General features: G+C 43.0%; 1 protein-coding gene across 8 annotated transcripts in view; it reads right to left on the bottom strand.

Moving 5' to 3' along the window:
• The window catches only part of LOC138763454 (pre-B-cell leukemia transcription factor 1), a 389,485-nt gene that overhangs the window by 77,833 nt on the left and 290,495 nt on the right, over positions 1 to 21,157 (bottom strand). For all 8 annotated transcript variants that reach the window (XM_069937625.1, XM_069937629.1, XM_069937630.1 and 5 more), the window contains 2 exons: positions 6,789 to 7,039; positions 469 to 659 (listed from right to left, as the gene is read on the bottom strand). In XM_069937625.1, coding sequence (XP_069793726.1) covers positions 469 to 659; positions 6,789 to 7,039 — 442 coding nt within the window. The remainder of the gene's footprint in view (positions 1 to 468; positions 660 to 6,788; positions 7,040 to 21,157) is intronic.

Genomic DNA, 21,157 nt, shown 5'->3' with positions numbered 1-21,157 from the left:
CCCTCAGGTTCCCCTCAGGTCCCTCACACTGGATATCAGCTCCTGGGAACCAGATATCAGGATCAAGGGAGGAAGAAATCACACTCTAGTTTGTGATCATTTCTCCAACAACAGGGTCTGTGAGGTTGCTGATGGTGAACAGGGCTCCTGAGGTCTTGGGCGCTGATAGCTTCCTAGGGTTGGGAACCAGGGAGATGAACTGGAGTTTGGGTTCACCACTGGACAGGACAGGAAGCCGTGCGGATGTGGAAGTTTTAGGGGCACAAGAGGCGGTAGCATCAGAGGAGGTGACAGGACCCATGGACCTCGATGTTTTTGAGGAGACTCTCTTTTGCTTCTCCTTCTTGTCTTCATAGTGGTGTTGGACTAGTGGCCCCTTTTTATGTGCCTTCACTGGGCAAACAAAGGAAATGGAGCCTTGCTTGCTCCCAAACTATGATAAGCAGGCCATGTATCTGAGCTACCTACCGTGCATCCAGGAACCGGGAGCGGAGGATCATCACTGCCTCACATGTGCTCTGCTTCAACTGCATCTGGATAGAGTTGAACTTGCGGTGAATGATGTTGACCATCCTTTCGATTTCCTTCGGTGAGATTGGACGCGTCCGGCTCTGCTCCCGCAGCAGGTTCATGACATGTGTCGTGAACTCATTGCAGGCCTGCAGTGGACGGGGCAGTAAATGAGAGAGAGAAAAACCACCCTTCCTCCCTCCCAACCCTGCTATGAGCCAGGGTCACAGACTGGCAACACTTTGAAGAAATTACTCAGAATATTGCATTTAGTTCTGGTTGCTTAATTACAGGAAGGATGTAAATACTTCAGAGAGAGTGCAGAGATATACCAGGATGTTGCCTGGATTGGAGAACATGTCATATAAAGCAAGGCTGACAGAGCTGGGGATTTTCTCTTTGGAGCAATGGAGGGTGAGAGGAGACAATATATATAAGATTATGAAGGGCTGAGGTAAAGTGGAGAGCCAGCATCTTTTTCCTGGAGCAACAATAGCAAATACTAGAATATATCTGTTTGAGGTGAGTGGAGGAAAGTTTAGGGGTGATGTCAAAGGTAAGTCTTTTTACACCAAGGGGGGGTGGATGCCTGGAATGCATTACTGGTGGTGGAGGTTGATACGTTCAAAAGACACTTGGACATGCATGTGGATGTAAGAAAAAATGGAGGGTTATGGGCGTGAGGGAGGGAAGGGTTAAGATTGTGTGGAGTAGTTTACATAGGTTGACACATCATGGAGGTTGAACCATGATGGTCCATGCAGGTTGAAGGGCCTGCACTGTGCTGTAACATTCTATGCTATCTGTACCTCACTGTGGTGTCGCATTAGTACACTGGTCCCACCTTTATGCAGGTCTCCGGTGCGATATTGATCACTCTATCTAAACCTCTCATAATTTTAAATACCTCAATCAAATCTCCCCTCACTTTCCTGTAGTTAGGAGACCAAAGATGCACACAATACTCCACATTTGGCCTCATCAATATCTTATACAACTTTACCATAACATCCCAACTCCTAACTCAATACTTTGATTTATGAAGGCTAATGTGCCAAAAGCTCTTTACAACCCTATCCACCTGTGATGCCACTTTCAAGGAATTATGTATCTGTATTCCCAGATCCCTCTGTTTTACCACACTCTTCAGCGCTCTATCATTTTACCATTTATGTTCTTTCTTGGTTTGTCCTTCCAAAATGCAAAACCTCACACTTGTCTGAGGCCCTGGGAACCAGGACCATTAAATTCTATCTGCCATTTTACAGTCCATTTTTCCAGATGGTCCAGATCCTTCTGCAAGCTTTTGAAAGCCCTCCTTGCAGTCCACAATGCCTCCAATTTTAGTGTCATTAGTAAACTGGCTGATTCAATTTATGACATTATCATCCAGATCACTGATATAGACAACAAACAACAATGGTCCTAGCACTAATCTTAAGCAACACCACTAGTCACAGGCCTCCAGTCTGAAAAACAATCATCTACCACTACTCTCTGGACTGTCCCGCATAGTCAATGTTGAATAAAATTCACTACCTCACCATTAATACCTAGAGTCTGAACCTTCCTGACTAACCTCCCATGTGGGGCCTTGTAAAAGGCTTTACTAAAGTCCATGTAGACAACATCCGCACCATATCCTTCATCATCTTTACTGGTATCTCAAAAAACTCTATAAGATTGGTTAAGCAAAAAGCCATGCTGTCTATCCCTAATCAGTCTATGGCTATCCAAATAATTGTATATCCGATTTCTTAGAACACCTTCCAATAATTTACCTGGTACTGACATCAGGCTTACCAGCCTATAATTTCCAGGGTTACATTTGGAGCGTTTTTTAAAAAAACAGAACAATATGAGCTACCCTCCAATCCTCTGCAACTACACCTGTGGCTAAGGACATTTTAAATATTTTTGCCACAGCCCTTGTAATTTCTACATTAGCATACCTCAAGGCCCAAAGGAATACCTTTTAGGCCCTGGGGATTTATCCACCATTATTTGCTTAAATACAGCAAGAACTTCCTCCTCTTTAATCTGTATCATCCCTTGTTTTCCTAACTTCCTTGATTCTGTGCCCATTTCCTGACTAAGTACTGATGCAGAAAAACCATTTAAGACCTCTCACATTGCTTTTGGCTCGATGCACAGCTGACAACCAATTGTGTCCCTTACTATCTTTTTGATCTTAATATACCCGTAGATACCCTTAGAACGTTCCCTCACATTGTCTGCCAAAGCAACCTCATGTCTTCTTTTAACTTTCTTGATTTTTTTTTGAGGTTTTTCTTGTATTTTTTAACCTCCTCAAGTACCTCATTTGTTCCATGTTGCCTATACCTGTTAAACACCTCTCTCCTTCTGAACCAAATCCCCAATATCCCTTAAAAACCAAGGTTCCCTATGCCTCTTAACTTTTCCTTTCATCTTGACAGGAACATACAAACTCTGTACTCTCAAAATTTCACCATTGAAAGTCTTCCACTTACCTCACACATTCTTGTCCATAAACAACTTATTCCAATCCACACATTCTAGATCCTTTCACATTTCTTCAAAATTTGCCTTTCTCCAGTTTAGAATCTCAACCGGAGGTTGAAACTAATGACATTATGGTCACTGGACCCAAAAGGTTCCCCTACACATATTCTTACACTACACATACCTCTCTCGTTGGTACCTCTATACATTGTTTAGAAAACATTCCTGAATACATTTGACAAACTCCAAGCCATCCAGCCCTTTTACAGTATGGGACTCCCAGTCAATATGCAGAAAATTAAAATCTCCTACTATCTCAACCTTATGTTTCCTGCAGCTGCCTGATATCTTTCTACTGATTTTCTCCTCCATTTCTCAGTGACTATAAAACAAACCCATGAGTGTGGTTATACCTTTCCTGTTTCTCAGCTCCACCCATATAGCTTCAGTAGATGAGCCCTTTGGTCTGTTTTGATGAGCCCAGCTGCAATACTTTCCCTGATGAGCAATGCCACTCCTTCCCCTTTCATCCACCAACCCCCCCCCCCCCACCCACCACCATTCTATAGCATCCAAAACAATGGAAACCCAGAACCTTAAGCTGCCAGTCCTGCCCACCCTCCAACCAAGTTTCACTAATGGCCACAATTTCATAATTCCACATGCTAACCCATGCTCTAAGCTCGCCAGCCTTTCCTATTTGAATGTTTGCGATGTGGAGCCATACAACGTGGACTTGCGCCAGTTGACCCACCACCTCTTTAATCCCCAGAGCATAGGAGCCTGAGAAGCAATGTCAGAGAATTATGAGAATTCCAAATTCTTTTCAACATTTTTTTCTGTGAGTGTAAAGGAGCAGAATTAACCACAAAATAATTGTTTAACCACTGAAACGTGGTAGCCCAGCTTTTGTTTTGTTTCATAGTTAGGGGGATATTTTTGTAATAAAATTTGATTCCTTTTCATATTAGGCATTTAAGAGATTGGGAAGCTCAGTTTACGTAGATTGCTCGATATCGGTGTTTGTATTTGTTAATCATGGTTAATGCAATCCCGATCTCTTTCTATCATTCTTAGGTTTATTAATCTAAAACTTAATAAAAAGATTGAAAAAGGAAGAAAGAAAATGATGAGAGGTATGAATAAGGCAAATGCCCCAGGGTACACTCTTCAAGAGCAAGAGATGAGTGGTGAGGTGGAGGATGGGGGGTGGGGGTAGATTCAAGAGGGAACTGAGGAGCAACTCTAGGGGTGATCTGTATCTGAGGGTAGTCTGTATCTGGAACAAGCTGCCAGAGGAGGCTTTCAATGCAGCTTTAAATGCAACATTCAAAGAGCATTTGGCCAAATATGTGGATGGGAAGGATTTGAATGGAGGTGGACCAAATGCAAACAAATGAGATTGGCCAGAAGGCCAGCTTGGATGGCACAGACAAGTTGGGCAAAAGGGCCTGTTTCATGGTGTCTGTCTCCATGTACCTGTACCCATCCTTGCTAATCCAACACTGACCCCATTGTATTCTCTCCACAGTTACCATCAACTTCTCCCAGATTCCACCACCACCTCCCACCCCGCCCCCCCCCCCCCCCACCACCTACGCTTTGGAAGCAATTTGCAATGGCCAATGAACCCACAGACCTGTATGTCTTTAGCATGTGGGAAGAAATACAGCACCTGCTAGAGACTCACGTGGTCACAGGGAGAGCATGCAAACTCCACAAAGAGAAAGGATTTACCCACTGCACCAGTGTATATCACTGCCTCTTGAGTTACAGAACATCCCATTAACCAACTTCTTTGGTTATGTGACATTGACTCAAGACATGAGAGACGGCGGATGCCAGAATTAAGAGACCAAAAAGCAAGTATTCTGCAGGCCAGGTAGCATCTCTGGAGGGGAGTGGACAGTCAATGTTTTGGGTTGAAGCCCAGAGAGAGTCTTGACTGCTGACTTTCCATTGGGAATCATAAGCTTTGATTTTCCTAATAGTGTTGCAGTGAATCAAACGCCTTGCTAAAATATCTATCGACTCTCCTTGCTTCTTTCTTTCTCATAAGATTAACTCAAGAGAGACAAAGAAAAATATTCTTAAACTAGAAAAATAGAGAATGCTGGAAACACTCAGCAGATCAGACAGCATTTGTGCAAAGAGAAACAATTATTGGTTCATAAGAACATAAGAAATAAGAGCATAAGAAATAAGAGCAGGAGTTGGCTATCTGGTCTGTCGAGCCTAGTCTGTCATTCAATAAGATCGTGGTTGACCTGGCTGTGGAATTAGCTCCACCTGCCTTCCTTAATTTTCCTATTCCACAAAAATCCATCCATCAGTGTCTTGAATGCATTCGAAGAGGCAGCCTCTAGTGTTTCCCTGGGCAGAAAATTTTACAGATTCCTTAATTTCTGGGAGAACCAGCTCCTCCTCATAAACATCCTAAATCTACTCCCCTGAATCTTGAGGCAACGTCCACCATTTCTAGTTTCATGTGCCAGTGGAAGCAACCTCTCTGCTTCTATCATATATAAATTAAAAATTTCATTTACAACATGGTAGAAGCCGAATCCAGCCATTTAAATCGGTGCCACCCAATTATACCCAAATTAACCTATAATCCTGTATGTTTTGGAGGGTGGGAGAAAACCAGAATACCAAAAAAAACTCATGTAGACACGAGGAGAACATGCAAATTCCTCATAGACAGCACTGGATTCAAACCCAGGTCGCTGGCACTGTAATAGTGCTGTTGTGTGGGAGCAAACATGGCCCCTCCCTGCCTGTCTGGAATGTATTGTGGGTGGTCACATGTACTCCTGCCTGAAACTTACTCAGAAGTCTGTGATTGAACACCTGACAATCAAGGCCATGAATTCGCGCACACCTTGCCATTGGCTAATTTAAATCACCACGGGTCATTATTGGCTAAAAGCACAAATTAAAACTGTATAAAACATCAATGTATAGCACATTTCACTCTCTCTGCCTTGTGATCTAAGCCCAAGACATTGGTCCACACCAGGTCACTACTATGGACATTGCTGGAAGTGTTGTTGTTAAGGTATGCACTACACTGAAACCATGGTGCAATAGATCAATACTTGCAGAAAGCCACATCCTCATTGGTTAGGGAATCAGGTGTGTGTAAGAGTCCCTCTGTGTGAGCGGGGCAAGTATAGGTTTACTAATGTCGAAATCCAACCAAAGTCCAAGGTGAATTTCTATATCATCGCTTAAATGAAATAGTGATTGAGTACCATTTAACCTTCTTCAGTTTGTTTCCTGTGAGTTAATAAAAGTTACATGTAACACTTGTGTCCAGATTCGTCTCTCTGTGAACCCACCGAACCTGATACTCTTCTCAACAGGTGCCCTTTCAACATGCTGCCCTTTCATTTTATAATTTTATGTCTCTGTAAGATCCCCCTCATCCTTCTGAACTCCAGTGAGCACCGTCCAATTAAATCTCTCCTCATCTCCAGAATCAACATGGTGATCCTCTTCTGCACCATCTCCAAAGCCAATAGATCCTTCCCCAAATAGGGAGACCAGAACAGCACTCACTACTATACTCTAGATGTGGCATCATCAGTGCAGGTGCAGTACAACCTCCTTGCTTTTAAACATCACTTGCTTTTGTGATAAAGGTCAACATCCCATTGGCCTTCTTGATTACTTGGGGCTATCTATCTCCGACCCACATAGTGGGATCACACTCTCCCTTGACATGGCAATAGTTGAGCTGGTGGGGGGTGAGAGTTTGTGGGGAAGGGAAGGGGGTGTGGGTCATGGTTTACCTGTTCATACTTCTCAAGCTCAGTGTGGTAAATCTGCCGGATCTGGGTGAGCTTGGCTCGGTAGTCAGTGTGCTCCGCTGAGTTGTCGGTGTTCGAGCCCCCGGAGGCGGCTGCAGCGGCGGCTGCGGCTGTAGAGGCAGAGCTTCCACCTTTCTCCGGGCCGGCCACCCCTTCCGCCAGCAGCATGTTGTCCAACCGTAGAAGCTGGGGGTCCGGTGGCTCTTCTTCCTGCGCTCCCCGGATACTCAGCTCTGCAAGAGAACAACACCCTCTTTAAAGTGGGCCACCACATCCCTTAGATCACCCACTCTGTGATGCTGGCATGGTACAGTCCATCCATTGTGTACCTGAGTCCACCCCATGAAGCTGGCATAGTGCAGTCTGCCCAGTGGGCACTTGTTCCAGTGGAAGATCATTTCACTGCAAAAGATGACACCCTTGCCCAGTTTTAAATGGCTATATTTTTCTCTGTACCCTGCTTTGCTTGACTGATTGAAACACTAATCCCCACATTGCAGTTATATCTATTTATTTATTTATTTGTTATTACTGCTCTGACTGCTGTATGAGTTAACTTGCCTGGATAGGACACAAAACAAAGCTTTTTACTTTATCTTGGTAACATGACAATGAACAAATCAATTCACCTCAGTCCTGTTCACTGTGACCCACTGGACAGAAACACATGAACAGCAGATCTGAGCAAACCATGAGCAGCTAGAACAACTCAACAAGTCTGGCAGCATCTGTGGGGAGTGATGACCAGTCAACCTTTTGGATTGGGACCCTTTATCGATACTAAAGTGAGTAAAGGTGAATTCAAGTATATCTCAGGGAAAATAAATTGGAGAAGGGCTTGGAGATGAAAGGGTATTGGACAGAAGGTGGAAGAGGTAGGGAGATGGGGGAGCAAGAGACCACTGGGCAGGTAGAGAGAAAACTCAGAACAGAAGTAAAGGGTTGTGGCGCAGTTACAGTGCCAGCAACCTGGGTTCAAATCATTTGCTGTCTGTAAGGAGCTTGAAATTTCTCCCAGTGACTTATGTGGGTTTTCACCAGGTGCTCTGGTTTCCTCCCATGTTTCAAAATCTTACAGGATTGTTAGGTTAATTTGGTTTCATGGGCCAGAAGGGCTTTCTACCATGCTGCAAATAAATTGTAATTTAAATATAAAGAAGAGATAGAAACAGTGGAATTAGAAATAGTTGGAGTTACCTATATTAGATACATTGATGTCCATGTCATTAAGTTTGAGGCTGACCAGGAGGAATATGATGTGTTGATCCTCAAGTTTACGTCTGGCCTCACTCTGACAATGGATGAGGCTGAGGACAGACATATCTCTGTGGGAATACAGACTTCTTTCTTTAGTCTCGATAAAGGACCCCGACCTGAAATGTTGACTACTTCTCCCCACAGATGCTGCCTGGCCCTCTAAGTCTCTGCATGGTCTTGGAGAGGTGGCTTTTGAGTTGACTGGAGTCCTCTATAGTGGGTAAGGTTACAAGAATCCCAATGTCCATTTTTGCTAAGGATTGAGGAGGAAAAATGCTTCACTCATCCTTGTCTAAGCTCTGAAGCTGGAACCTCCCCAGGAAGAGGTTCCACTTTAAACTTAGGCCCTGTGCCCCTGGCTTCCCCTTCTTTCCCTCCTCAACTGGCTCCAGGCTGAGAGGAGGAAGACTTGTCTCTGTCCAGCAAGGGTAGGTGCGGAAGTAGGGATGTAGGCAATGCAGCCGAGTACCAGTGGCAGTGCTACTTGCCCAGATTTCCTGCCTTACCTCCAGCACAAAAGGGTCTTAGCTCAAACCTCAAGGTGCTGTGGGGACATTGCCACCCCTTCATGCCAAAGGTAGCACCTTTGAAAATCAGTGAACTTAACAGTTATACAGTCTATGCCTGAAGCAGCTTCACATTGCTGCCCAATGTGTGCACACTAGGGCTCTACAGAAGGAGCACTCTGCCCAGGGATCAAAATCTACAGGGGTCATTGTCTACCAAGGGCACTGATTACAGAGTGCACTGATTACAGGGGTCATGGTCTATCAAGGGCACTGTCTACAGAGGGTGTGGTCTATTGAGGGCACTGTCTACAGAGAGGGTGGTCCGTTAAGCTCACTGCCTTCAGAGGGTTGATCTATGGAGGAATGTGCCTAGAAACTCATTATGTACACAGAGGGCATTGATGACAAAAGTCACTGGCTGCTTTCAGTAGAGGTTACCAGTTGTGATCAACAGGGGACTGAGACAAGATTGATCAATCGAATGAATGCTTGCTGGCATGGGAATGAAAACTATTTGTCATGCGGCCCTGAGATGGGAGGCAGCAGCAGACTGAGAGCCTGCCTACCTTCCACTTCTTTTACCCAGGCCTGCACAGCCCCTCAAGCACCTGGATCAGTAAAGGCACAGCTAGTCGATTGGCCATCTCTATTGATAAACTGGAAAGGAAGGATGGTAGGCATCACCATAGGCTTGGAGTCAGCTCCTGCCCAGCTTCTCGTGGGAAGGCCACGGGTATCTGCCTGGTGACCTGTGGGGGTTGATACCTCATCTCTTCCTCACCAGAGGCATCCACTGGGACTGCAGATAGCTATCATCAGGACCCAGCACAGGGCAATGCCGACGTAGGGAGGTAGAAGGAGTGAGCTCCCCTCCACCATAATTATTGATCTATATTTTTGGTAATTTAAGGTACACTAGTGCAGTAGGCGTGTCTGACATATCTGTTTGGCTGCAGCAAATGGGTATGCTGCTGCATCTGTACATTGCATTTATGTTTATGACCATAACTCTCACACTCATACACCGACCCATTCCCCAAACCAGACAGAAGCAGATGGGACAGAGTCATTCCCTATGCCCACTCTGGGGCACCTCAGGTAGCAGACCACAGAAAAGCTGTTCTTTGTCCATAACAAAGAATGTGGAGACACTGTGCAGCTACATCTCACTTCGACAGACAACCCCTCTCCCTGCTTGTGTAGCCCTCATCTTATCTCCATCCACAAATGTATCCCTCTGCCTTAACTGAGGCACATTTCCCATTCAATGGCATGTTTCATTTCACATTAAATCAATGTGATCCCAGTCATTCCCCTCCAGATATTTTTCCAGGGATTCCATTTCCACCACACCTATCCCAGGGTGTTGATTTGATTTGCAGCCCTGGCTTCTGCTCAAGCTCATACCTTGGTTTTTGTTGATCCATGGGGTGTGGCCATTGCCAGAGAGGCCAGCACTGCTCTTCATTAACTACCCTCCAGGAGGTGCATGGCTCCCATCATACCATCAGAACTGAACCTAATCCCCTAATTCTAGGGTGTGTCATCAGTGATCCCTTCACAATTCTCTGAACATGAATTGCTCACCTCGATAGAGTTACCATCAAGGAACTCTTTGCTTCCTGAATAATGAGAATAAAACACAGCACCTGCCCCAAGATCATCCCTGCTCTTCCACTGGGTCTAGTGCCCTGTCCCAGAAGCAAACTGTTGGAGAGACTCAGAGAGACAGACTGGCCAGGCTTAGATGCTCCCCCTACCTGGCTCCATCTGTCCGTCATCTATCATCCCACCTCTCGCCACCTATCACCTGCTGACCCTTACCCTCTTCCTTTTAATACTGCTTGTCCTCCCTCTCCTTTCTCAGTCCCAAAGATCAGTTTCGACCCTAAATGTTGACTACTCCTTTGCTTTCGCAGATGCTGCCCGGTCAGCAGTTTGTTTGTGTCCTTGGTAGTGACAGCAGCTCACAGTAGAGAGAGCAAACCCAGGGCAACAAAACAAATGACCCCATGGCAGAAATGACCTCCACCGAAATAGAAGCTCAAAGATGCGAGTCCAGGGCCCTGATAGGAACACAAGCTGAATGATCTCAATACTAGTCTAGAGTAAAAGGACCAGCCCACTGCAGAAATATTAGCCCCATAATTTGCTAGTATATTCTGTACACTTTACATACCTGTGTGGCTGCAGCAAGCAAGAATTTCAGTGCATCTGTACATTGTACTTAAGTATATGACAATAAACTCTTAAACTCTTAGCAACTTTTTCTTTAGCACATCCCCTTTTATCCCTGCACAATGTTCTTATGTATTTATTATCTCTTTTAATTTAACTTAAGGGGCACTTTTCACATTGTTTTGTGAAGTAGCTGTTTGGCTGCAACAAGTAAGAATTTTGGCAATGACAGTGCTATCACATTATCATTATTATATTAAAAGTAATAGCAACTCCTGGCATAAGAACCAGGCCCACTATCAATATCTCAGGCCTGTGGAAGCAAAAGCAGCTTCGGTTTGGAAATATCAGCCCTTGGGCAGATCAGAATATCAATCTATGCTTAAAACATCAGAGCCCACCATTGATAATTCAGCTCCTTGAAAAAACCACCAGCCCAATTGTAAAAGTGTCAACCCCACGAAGAACTAGCAGTCCTTGTCTGAATTTGAGAGTCGTGTCAGAAATATTCGACCCATGGTATAAAAAGCAACAATGTTTGAATATATCAGACTCAGGAACGAAATACAAGAGCACGGTTGCTATGCCACCTTTTAATTGAATTATCAGTTCCACAGCAAGCAAATCTGTTTTGTGTGCAAGGTCACCACATCCATCCAAAGGAAGAGGTGCCTCCCTGTCGCCAGTTTGTGGGTCCATTGGTCATCAACTCAAATCAAGTTTATCGCCATCTGATTGCACAAGTACAACCCGACTTGTTCGCAGAAGAATCAAAAGGGTGGCAACATGATGTCTCCTCACTGTGCCGACAGACATCAAAAACTGTTACTAAACATATGGGAATTAATATACCAAATCAGTAACTCATCAGTTCTAAAACATGGAGACAAGGAAGGTTATGGTGGGAATGCTATGTATGTATTAACAACAAGATAACATAACATAATATAACAATTACAGCACGGAAACAGGCCATTAGGCCCTTCTAGTCCGCACCGAACCAAACACCCCTTTCTAGTCCCACCTCCCTGCACAATGCCCATAACCCTCCATCTTCTTCTCATCCATATACCTGTCTAACCTTTTCTTAAATAATACTCCGCCGCCCCTATTTCTCCCAGAAGCTCATTCCACACGGCTACCACTCTCTGAGTAAAGAAGTTCCCCCTCATGTTACCTCTAAACCTCTGCCCCTTAATTCTTAACTCATGTCCTCTTGTTTTAATCTTTCCTCCTCTTAACGGAAATAGTCTATCCACATCCACTCTGTCTATCCCTTTCATAATCTTAAATACTTCTATCAAATCCCCTCTCAACCTTCTACGCTCCAAAGAATAAAGACCTAATCTGTCCAATCTCTCCCTATACTCTAGATGCTTAAACCCAGGTAACATTCTGGTAAACCTTCTCTGCACTCTCTCCACTCTGTTTATATCCTTCCTATAATTAGGCGACCAGAACTGCACACAGAACTCCAAATTAGGCCGCACCAACGTCTTATACAATCTCAACATCACCTCCCAACTCCTATATTCCATGCAATGATTGATAAAGGCCAGCATACTAAAAGCCTTCTTCACCACCCTATTCACGTGAGTTTCTACCTTCAGGGAACGATGTACCGTTACTCCTAAATCTTTCTGCTCTTCTGTATTCATCAATGCTCTCCCATTTACCACGTATGTCCTATTCTGATTCTTCTTACCAAAATGAAGCACCTCACACTTATCAGCATTAAATTCCATCTGCCATTTTTCAGCCCACTTTTCTAAGCAGCCCAAATCCCTCTGCAATCCTTGAAAACCTTCTTCATTATCCACTATTCCACCTATCTTAGTATCGTCTGCATATTTACTAATCCAATTCACCACCCCATCATCTAGATCATTAATGTATATAACGAACAACAATGGGCCCAATACAGATCCTTGAGGCACACCACTGGTCACCGGCCTCCAACCTGACAGACAATTATCCACTACCACTCTCTGGCCTCTCCCTTTCAGCCAATGTTCAATCCATTTGACTATCTCAAAATTTATACCTAAAAACTGCACCTTCCTAACTAACCTTCCATGTGGTACCTTATTGAAGGCCTTACTGAAGTCCATATAGACAACATCCACTGCGCTACCCTCATCCACATTCCTAGTCACCTCTTCAAAAAATTCAATCAGATTGGTCAAACATGACCTTCCTCCCACAAATCCATGTTGAGTGCTCCTGATCAGACCCTGTCTATCCAGATGTTTATAAGTACTATCTCTAAGAATTTTCTCCATTAATTTACCTACCACAGACGTCAAACTTACAGGCCGATAGTTGCCAGGCTTCCTCCTTGAACCCTTTTTAAATAACGGAACCACATGCGCAATGCGCCAATCCTCCGGCACTATCCCCATATCTAATGACATTTGGAAAATTACCGCCAGAGCCTCTGCTATTTCCTCCTTCACTTCTCTCAATGTCCTGGGAAAGATCCCGTCTGGTCCCGGAGACTTATCCACCTTTATATTCTTCAAAAGCCTTAAAACTACACCTTTTGTAATCTCTATATTCCCCATATTTACCCAATTTGCTTTTTTTATCTCACATCTCCCAATATCCTTCTCCTTAGTGAATACCGAAGAAAAGAAACTGTTCAATATCTCCCCCATTTCTCTAAGCTCCACACACAGTTTTCCGCTCTGATTTTCTAAGGGACCAATTTTGTCTCTAGCTTTCCTCTTACCATTAACATATTTGTAGAACTCTTTTGGATTAGCTTTCACCCTGCTTGCCATAGTTTCCTCGTACCTGACAAGGATGTAAGAACCTCGTTTTATACTCCTACACCTTTCATAGATCAGACGTTGGGATGGAAGATGAACCAAAGCACGAGCCTTTTTTGCTACAGGTTGAGTGCATGTATGAAACACCAAAGTCTTCAGACGTGATTATAGTAAAAACACAAAAAATTCTGGTGGAACTCAGCAGGCCTTGCAGCATTCATGGGAAGTAAAAAATATATAACTATCGTTTTGGATTAATCTGATCAAGAACTTCCAGCATTCTCTTGTTCTAATGCTTGGAAGTTTAAATATCTGCTGGAAGTGCACATGATTATGTTTTAGGTTGTGCTGTTCAAGATATGAGAACATGTATTCTGTGCAAGACTCAACCCACTGGAGGAACTCAACAGATAGAGCAGCATCAGTGGGAGACAAAACGATGGCCAACATTTTGGATCAAATCCCTTCAAGACTTGAATCTTGCATAATAGACAATCGTTCAGGATTAACTCAGCAGGCCATGCAGCATCCACAGAAAGTAGAAGGCTGTCAATCCTTTGGCCAGAAATACTTCCTCAGGGTAAAGAGTTTTATCTCAAAACATCGAGCTTTCTTTTTCTCCCACTGATGTTCCTCGACCTGCTGCATTTCTCTAGTTAATTGAACTTGGCTTCAGATTCCAGGGTCTGCAGTCTCCATGTCATGTTCTGTGTCCGATTTAGAGATGTGGATGTGATGCATCTACAAATGATGCACAAACCTTCAAGTACATAATGTATTAAAAAAAAAAGTAGACAGAGTCTCTTTCCCTCAGGATAAAAATGACAAATACGTGAGTACAGGTTTATGGTGAGAGGGGAAAGCTAATATGGAAATTTACAGGGCAAGCTTTGTTTCAACACAAACAATGGTAGGTGCGCAAGATGGGCTGACGGTGGTGGGTGCCTGGAGCGGGCTGCCAGTGGTGGGTGCCTGGAGCGGGCTGCTAGAGGAAGTGGTAGAAGCAAACACAATAACAATATTTAAGAAGCACATGCTCAGGCAGGAATAGAGAGATATGGACCTTATTCTTTGGCTTGGCTTCACGAACGAAAATTTATGGAGGGGTAATGTCCACGTCAGCTGCAGGCTCGTTTGTGGCTGACAAGTCCGATGTGGGACAGGCAGACACGATTGCAGCGGTTGCAAAGGAAAATTGGTGGGTTGGGGTTGGGTGTTGGGTTTTTCCTCCTTTCTCTTTTGTCAGTGAGGTGGGCTCTGCGGTCTTCTTCAAAGGAGGTTGCTGCCCGCGAACTGTGAGGCGCCAAGATGCATGGTTTGAGGCGAGATCAGCCCACTGGCGGTGGTCAATGTGGCAGGCACCAAGAGATTTCTTTAGGCAGTCCTTGTACCTCTTCTTTGGTGCACCTCTGTCTCGGTGGCCAGTGGAGAGCTCATCATATTACACGATCTTGGGAAGGCGATGGTCCTCTATTCTGGAGACGTGACCTTATGCAGGCAGGTGGGATTAGCTTAGATTCACATCATGGTCAGTACAGACATTATGGGCCAAGGGGTCAATTCCGTGACGTGTTTTATGTTCTAAGCTCAGCAACTTTTGAGTCAGGCAAACACAAGTGAATGTGAGAGAGCATAGGCAGGTTAAAGTTCAAATCTATTGTCACATACATGGGATACAGTGAAAAGGTTCGTTTTGGTGCACTCTCCAGCAAGTCTCTCTATACATAAGTACAGCAAGTTAAGCATAGTATAGGGAGTAAGGGAAATATTTATTGGTGTTCTTGAAGCTTATGGTGGGAGGATATTTGAATTCAATTTTTTCTCTCTCTCCCTCTCCTCTGAGAGAGAAAAAAAGAGGGGGGAGCAACGAACAAGGATGGGAGATAAAGATAGAGATAAGACTGCCAGGTATTGGTTACAATAAGCTCAAAATGTATTATGTCAACCTGGAAATTAGAAGATAACCTGAGAATACAGCAATGGTACATAGAAATTAATAAATGTATTCCATTGGAAAAAAAAACATATAATTTAAGAAATAACATCACAGTATTCGAACAAATTTGGGAACCATACATGGAACCCCAGAGAGAAGTCCTACCGCGGACCTCCACCGCCTAAAATAACAGAAGGAGAAGAAGACGTAATTAACTGACCCAGTATGTAAAAGTAGAAGACACAAATTTTTTGTTTATTTTCATTGTGTGATGACATTGTTTAATGTATCATATATGTTGAACGTTGAGTGAGTGGGGAGGGGGGGTGAAGGAGGGAGGGAAGGGAGGGGGGGAAAAAAGGGGAGAAAATGACACTGTGTATATTCAAGAGGGAAATGTTTGTGTGTATTTTGGTCAGTATGGTTCATAGTGTGAAAAATAAAAAAATTTTTTAAAAAAAGCTCGATGAATATGTGAGGCTCTACCTGCCTTTGTTCAGAATTCATCACTGAAAGGCTGTTAACCCCTTATAGTCCCTTCTTTGTTGGAAGCATCATAAATTAAGCTCTTCACCCACCACATTGAAACAGATCATCGATTACCATTCACATTTATCTGACATTTATTCCTGCACTCTCATCGACTCCCCAGACTCACCCACGCACTTCCAATTATTAACTTAAAGCAGCCAATTAACCCACCAACCTGCATCCTTCTGGGAGGGAACCAGAGCACCCAGGAGAAACCCAGCTGAGGAAGCATGCAAAAAGCACCCATGGTCAGCACTGAATTGGAGTTACCGGCTCCGAGAGGCAGTAACTTTCCCCTTCACTCTATTTAGTCACCTGTCCTTTTTATCATTCATGCTCAGTTATGTTAGTTATTTACTTTCCAGTTGTACTTCAGCTTTTTCTTTCAGCTTTCACAAAAATAAAATGTAAAGTTGCCTGATAAAAGAATATCATCAAGTTGTAGTTTCTAGGATCTGTTTGCAAGTAGATGCTCTCCAACTCTGGTCCATATCTTCATTCCATGACTTCTCTGTTAGCAAATGTTGATTTGTTGCAAATCTGAACCAAAGAGAGAAAATGCTGGAAACACACAAGAGGCAAGGCAGTGTCCACGGAGAGAGAAACAGTTAACGTTTCAGGATCCTTCATCAAGATCAGGTGGTGTAAGACAAGGAATTGACGGAGGAAGTCAACAGGTCAGACAGGGTAGAAATGGTCAATGCTTCAGATCCAGACTCTTCATCAAGATTAGAGCATGTAGAACATTACAGCACAGTATAGCCCTTTGGCCCATGATGTGGTGCCGAAATTGAGGAAGGGTTCCGACCCGAAATGTTGACTGACCACTTCTACCTATGGATGCTGTCCAACCTGCTGAGTTCCTCCAGATTTCCGGGTCTGCAGTATTTGTGTTTCTTAAGTAGTGGCAGACTTATGTATATGTCAGGTTACATTGAGAATCTCTAATCATTAAGGCTCCCACATATATTATATGTGGTAATCAGTGAATAACTTGAATTGGAATTTTGGGAAATAGTCTGAGAACAATGGCATATAATCTCAACAACTGTCTTTCATTATGAGAATATTTTCTTCCTTTATGCAACAAAGACTTAAGTTGTGGTTTTGATGTTCTGTTTGATTTTGGATCCCTGACAGTGTGATCTCTAGAAGACAAAATGCAATGTAAAAAGATGGAATTATTATAATCACACACATCCTTTAAGTTGAAATGCTGCCAAAACCGATAAATTTCAGGGAGATTAACCCTTGCTACTGACAGCGCTTGTGCTCAAATTGATTAATTTTAAATGGATGCTCTCCCTCTGGTGATAAATTAACCCTCTGGGCTCTTAAACAGAGTCACAAAGGATTTATTTCCAAATGGTAGAGGGTAGCTTTTGAACTACATGATACACCAAGAAGCCAGCAGCTTCTAGAATTGCCTGCAAACGTGCGGCATTTGTGTTGCCTAAAACTTTTGTTTAGATTTTCTTTGAGCTTAGATAACTTTGGGTTCATTTAATTTCTGAAACTGAACATGCAAAGAGAAATCAAGTCTGGGAAAACAATCAAATCTTAGCTGGAGTCTCCAAACACAGAGAAAAAGCAATAAAAAAAATTCTGCTGATGCTGGGGTCAAGTGCAACACACAAATATTCTGGAGAAACTCAGCAGGTCATGTGCCATCCATAAGAAGTAAAGGGCTACTAACGATTCGGGCAAGGGCCCTTCATCAGGTGTTTCTCATTTAACTCCTTCAGCTGCTCCACTGCAAAGACTCTTTGAAGGATTCCTACCCTGAAGAAGGGAGGGGGGAAAAGGGGAGAAAATGACACTGTGTATATTCAAGAGGGAAATATTTGTGTGTATTTTGGTCAGTATGGTTCATAGTGTGAAAAATAAAAAATGTTTTAAAAAAAGAAGTTCTCCTCCTGCTGATTGATACCTGACGAATCTGTTCTGGTCCAGCCAATATTGACACCATGTCCAGAAAAAAACCTCCAAGCCTCTACTTATTCAGAAGTCTGTGGAAAATTCAGCATGACCCCATATCCTTTACTAATCTTTACAGTTGCACATAGAAAGTATCCTGTCCTGATGCATCCAGGTACAGAAACTGTTCTGCCTGACTGCAAAAGACCACAGAAATTTGTGAACACAATTCATGCTATGAAACCAACCTCCCCTCTATCGACTCTACCTACACCTCCATGCCTTGAGAAAGCTAGCATTGTATTAAAAGATCCATTCCCATCCTGGTCACTCTCTCTTCTCCCCCAAGTCTGTCAGGCAGAAGACATACGAGTCTGAAAATAGCAACCTCCGGATTCAAGGACAGTTTCATTCCTGCTGTTTTCAGATTCTTAAATGGACCTCCCATTCATAAAAGATGATGCTTTGCACTGTTTTAAACTTTACTGTTCTCTTTGACACAATATCCTGCACTTTTCTCTTCTGTGCCACTCTTGCAACAATTTTATGTTATATTTGGAGAAGGATGCAAGGATCCTTGAAGCAATTCATCCCCAGCAGCCATGTAACAGATGCTCTCCGATTTACGGGCTGTTCCTGGAAAAGCATGCAGAGACAGACATCCATCCAGAACTGATGGAAGATCATCAACATGATGAAAGGTGCCCTTTGGACTGCCTGAAAGATGTTAGCCTTCTGGAACACCAAGATGTCAGTATGGGAATGCTGTCAACTGGCCTATTCCAGGCTGCAGGAGTACATGCTCTGAGTCTTGGTGCCGCCAATACAAAGATATTGTGGGGAAGGTCCAAAGATTAGAGCCCTTCTGCTACTGGACTTTGAAGGATGGGATAATGACCCCAGATTATAGGCAAGGGGCACTATGTAGTAAAATTAATGTTAACATGACAATGCATAGTAACCAAATGTATATCCAAAGATTAGTACAGAGATGAGGAGGAACTTCTTTTCCCAGAGGGTGGTAAATCTATGGAATTAATTGCTTCGGATGGCTACGGAGGCCAAGCCATTGGATATTTTGAAGATAATTTCTTGATTAGGAAGGGAATCAAGAGTTAAGGGGAGAAAGCAAGAGGATGGGTTGAAAGGATAGTATATCTGCCATGATGGAATGGCAAGGCAGAATCAATGGGCCGAATGACCTAATTCCGGTCCTATGTCATATGGTCTTATACCACAAAGAATGTGAAAAGACGGCACTATTTTTTTGTATATATTTATAAAGTACATAATGTTTATTTTTGAAATTTAAGAAAAGTTTTGTTGTCACTATTATCGAGTCCAGAGGATCCCAAAACCAGCAGCAATAGATATGCACCACAACACAGGGTTACTTAAACTAAAGTAGTTTTTAATTATATTTGAACAAGAAAACAGAATTTTAATTTATTACTTAACCTATCTAACCTACTTAATCCCCCCTCTAGTAATAAGTGCAGGTGTGTGTAATGTGTATTTAAGATTAGAAAAGTTCTTTGGATCACAGTCCAATCTCACTGGTTGCAGGCAATTCTTGTACTGTGCACAGAAGTTATCATTAACAAAGTTTACCATTCTTTGGTGCTTAACAGGCAAATGGTTATCACTCAGAGGGGTTCTTGTTGGTCTTCAGAGAGAGATTCCTTATTGTTCCAGGACATCCATACCTGATTCCTGTTTAATCAGTCTTGCTGACGAAACTTTCCCCCTTCAGGGTTCTCCAGCTGATCTCCTTCTTTCAGGTCACCTTTCAGACAGCCAGTCTTTTCTTTTGACCAGGCAGTCTTCCAAAAGTTTGTCAGCTTTGTCCTTCTGGAACTGATTTCTGTCTCCCATCTCTCTGTTTCACACCCTCCCTTTCTGAGAGCAAATCTGTTCTGTTTCCACCTGTAAAAATCACATGGACTCCCAGGCAAGCTGTATGCTGCAACTTTGTTGCTCTTTTTACAAAAAGCACTCTGCAAAAGTCCTGCAAATATTCTGTGTTTTAAAATGTTGTGTGCAACCTGCTCTAATAATCCTTCCCAAAACACCTCTAAATATTCTGTCACAGTCACACTATCCCCTGCTCTTTTATTCTTGCACTACCTGCTGTATGATGTGCAGGTTGACTTGACTGGATAGCATAAAAAACAGAAATTTTCACAGTATCTCAGTGCATGTGATAATAAGCAAGTGAATTCAATACAAGTTACCCTTGTTTTCTAAAAAATAAAAAAAACCTTAATTTTAACTCCATAGAACACCACAGCACTGATACAGGCCTGTCATCCCATCCAGTCTGTACCCAACTATTATTCTGTTCAGTCCCATTTACCTGAACCCAGACCATAGCCCTACATACCCCTCGCATCCATGTACCTAACCAAAATTTTCCTGTGACAAAATTGAACCTATATTTACCACATCTGCTGGTAGCACGCTCCGCACTCTCGTCACTTTCTCAGGGAAGGTTCCCCTTAATATTTGCATTAAACATCTCACCTTTCAACTTTAATCCATGTCCTCTAGTTCTTGACCCACCTAACCTCAGTTGAAAAGGCCCACTGGCATTTACTCTATCTCCTTCATAATTTTATTTATATATATATACACACACACTATCATATCTCCCCTCATTCTTCTATGCACCATGGAATAAAGTTAAACCTGTAACTTTCCCTGTAACTCAGTTCCTCAAGTTCACGCAAAATCCTAGTGAATCTTCTCTGCACTCTTTCAATTTTATTTATATTTCTCCTGTAGTTAGATGACAAAAACTGCACATAATACTCCAAATTTGGCCTCACCACTGTCTTTTCAACTTCACCATAATGTCCCAACTCCTGTACTCAACATTTTGATTTATGTGTGAAAAGCCTGTGGCTTTATCTACAGTAAAATCCCTGTTATTCAGAATTCAAACCAGCAACCTCAAGCAACCTACCAAAAATATCACGGAAAATAAATAGGTAAAAAATAAGGAAGCTTAAAATTGGCATGTCTCACCATTAATTCTCCATTCACGCATTTTCACACAACCAGAAAACTTACCAGATACCAGGGGCTTTACTGTATCTGTATTCCAAGATCTCTCTGTTCTAATGAATTCCACAGAGTCCTACTCCTTACCATGGACACCCTGCCTTCCTTTGTCCTTACAAAATGCAAAACCTCACGCTTGTCTACATTAAACTCCATCTGCCTTTTTGCAGCCCATTTACCCAGCTGGTC

This window comes from Narcine bancroftii, chromosome 5 (genome assembly GCF_036971445.1).
Source record: "Narcine bancroftii isolate sNarBan1 chromosome 5, sNarBan1.hap1, whole genome shotgun sequence".
Classification (NCBI taxonomy): domain Eukaryota; kingdom Metazoa; phylum Chordata; class Chondrichthyes; order Torpediniformes; family Narcinidae; genus Narcine; species Narcine bancroftii.
This window is presented reverse-complemented; position numbering and strand designations above follow the sequence as displayed.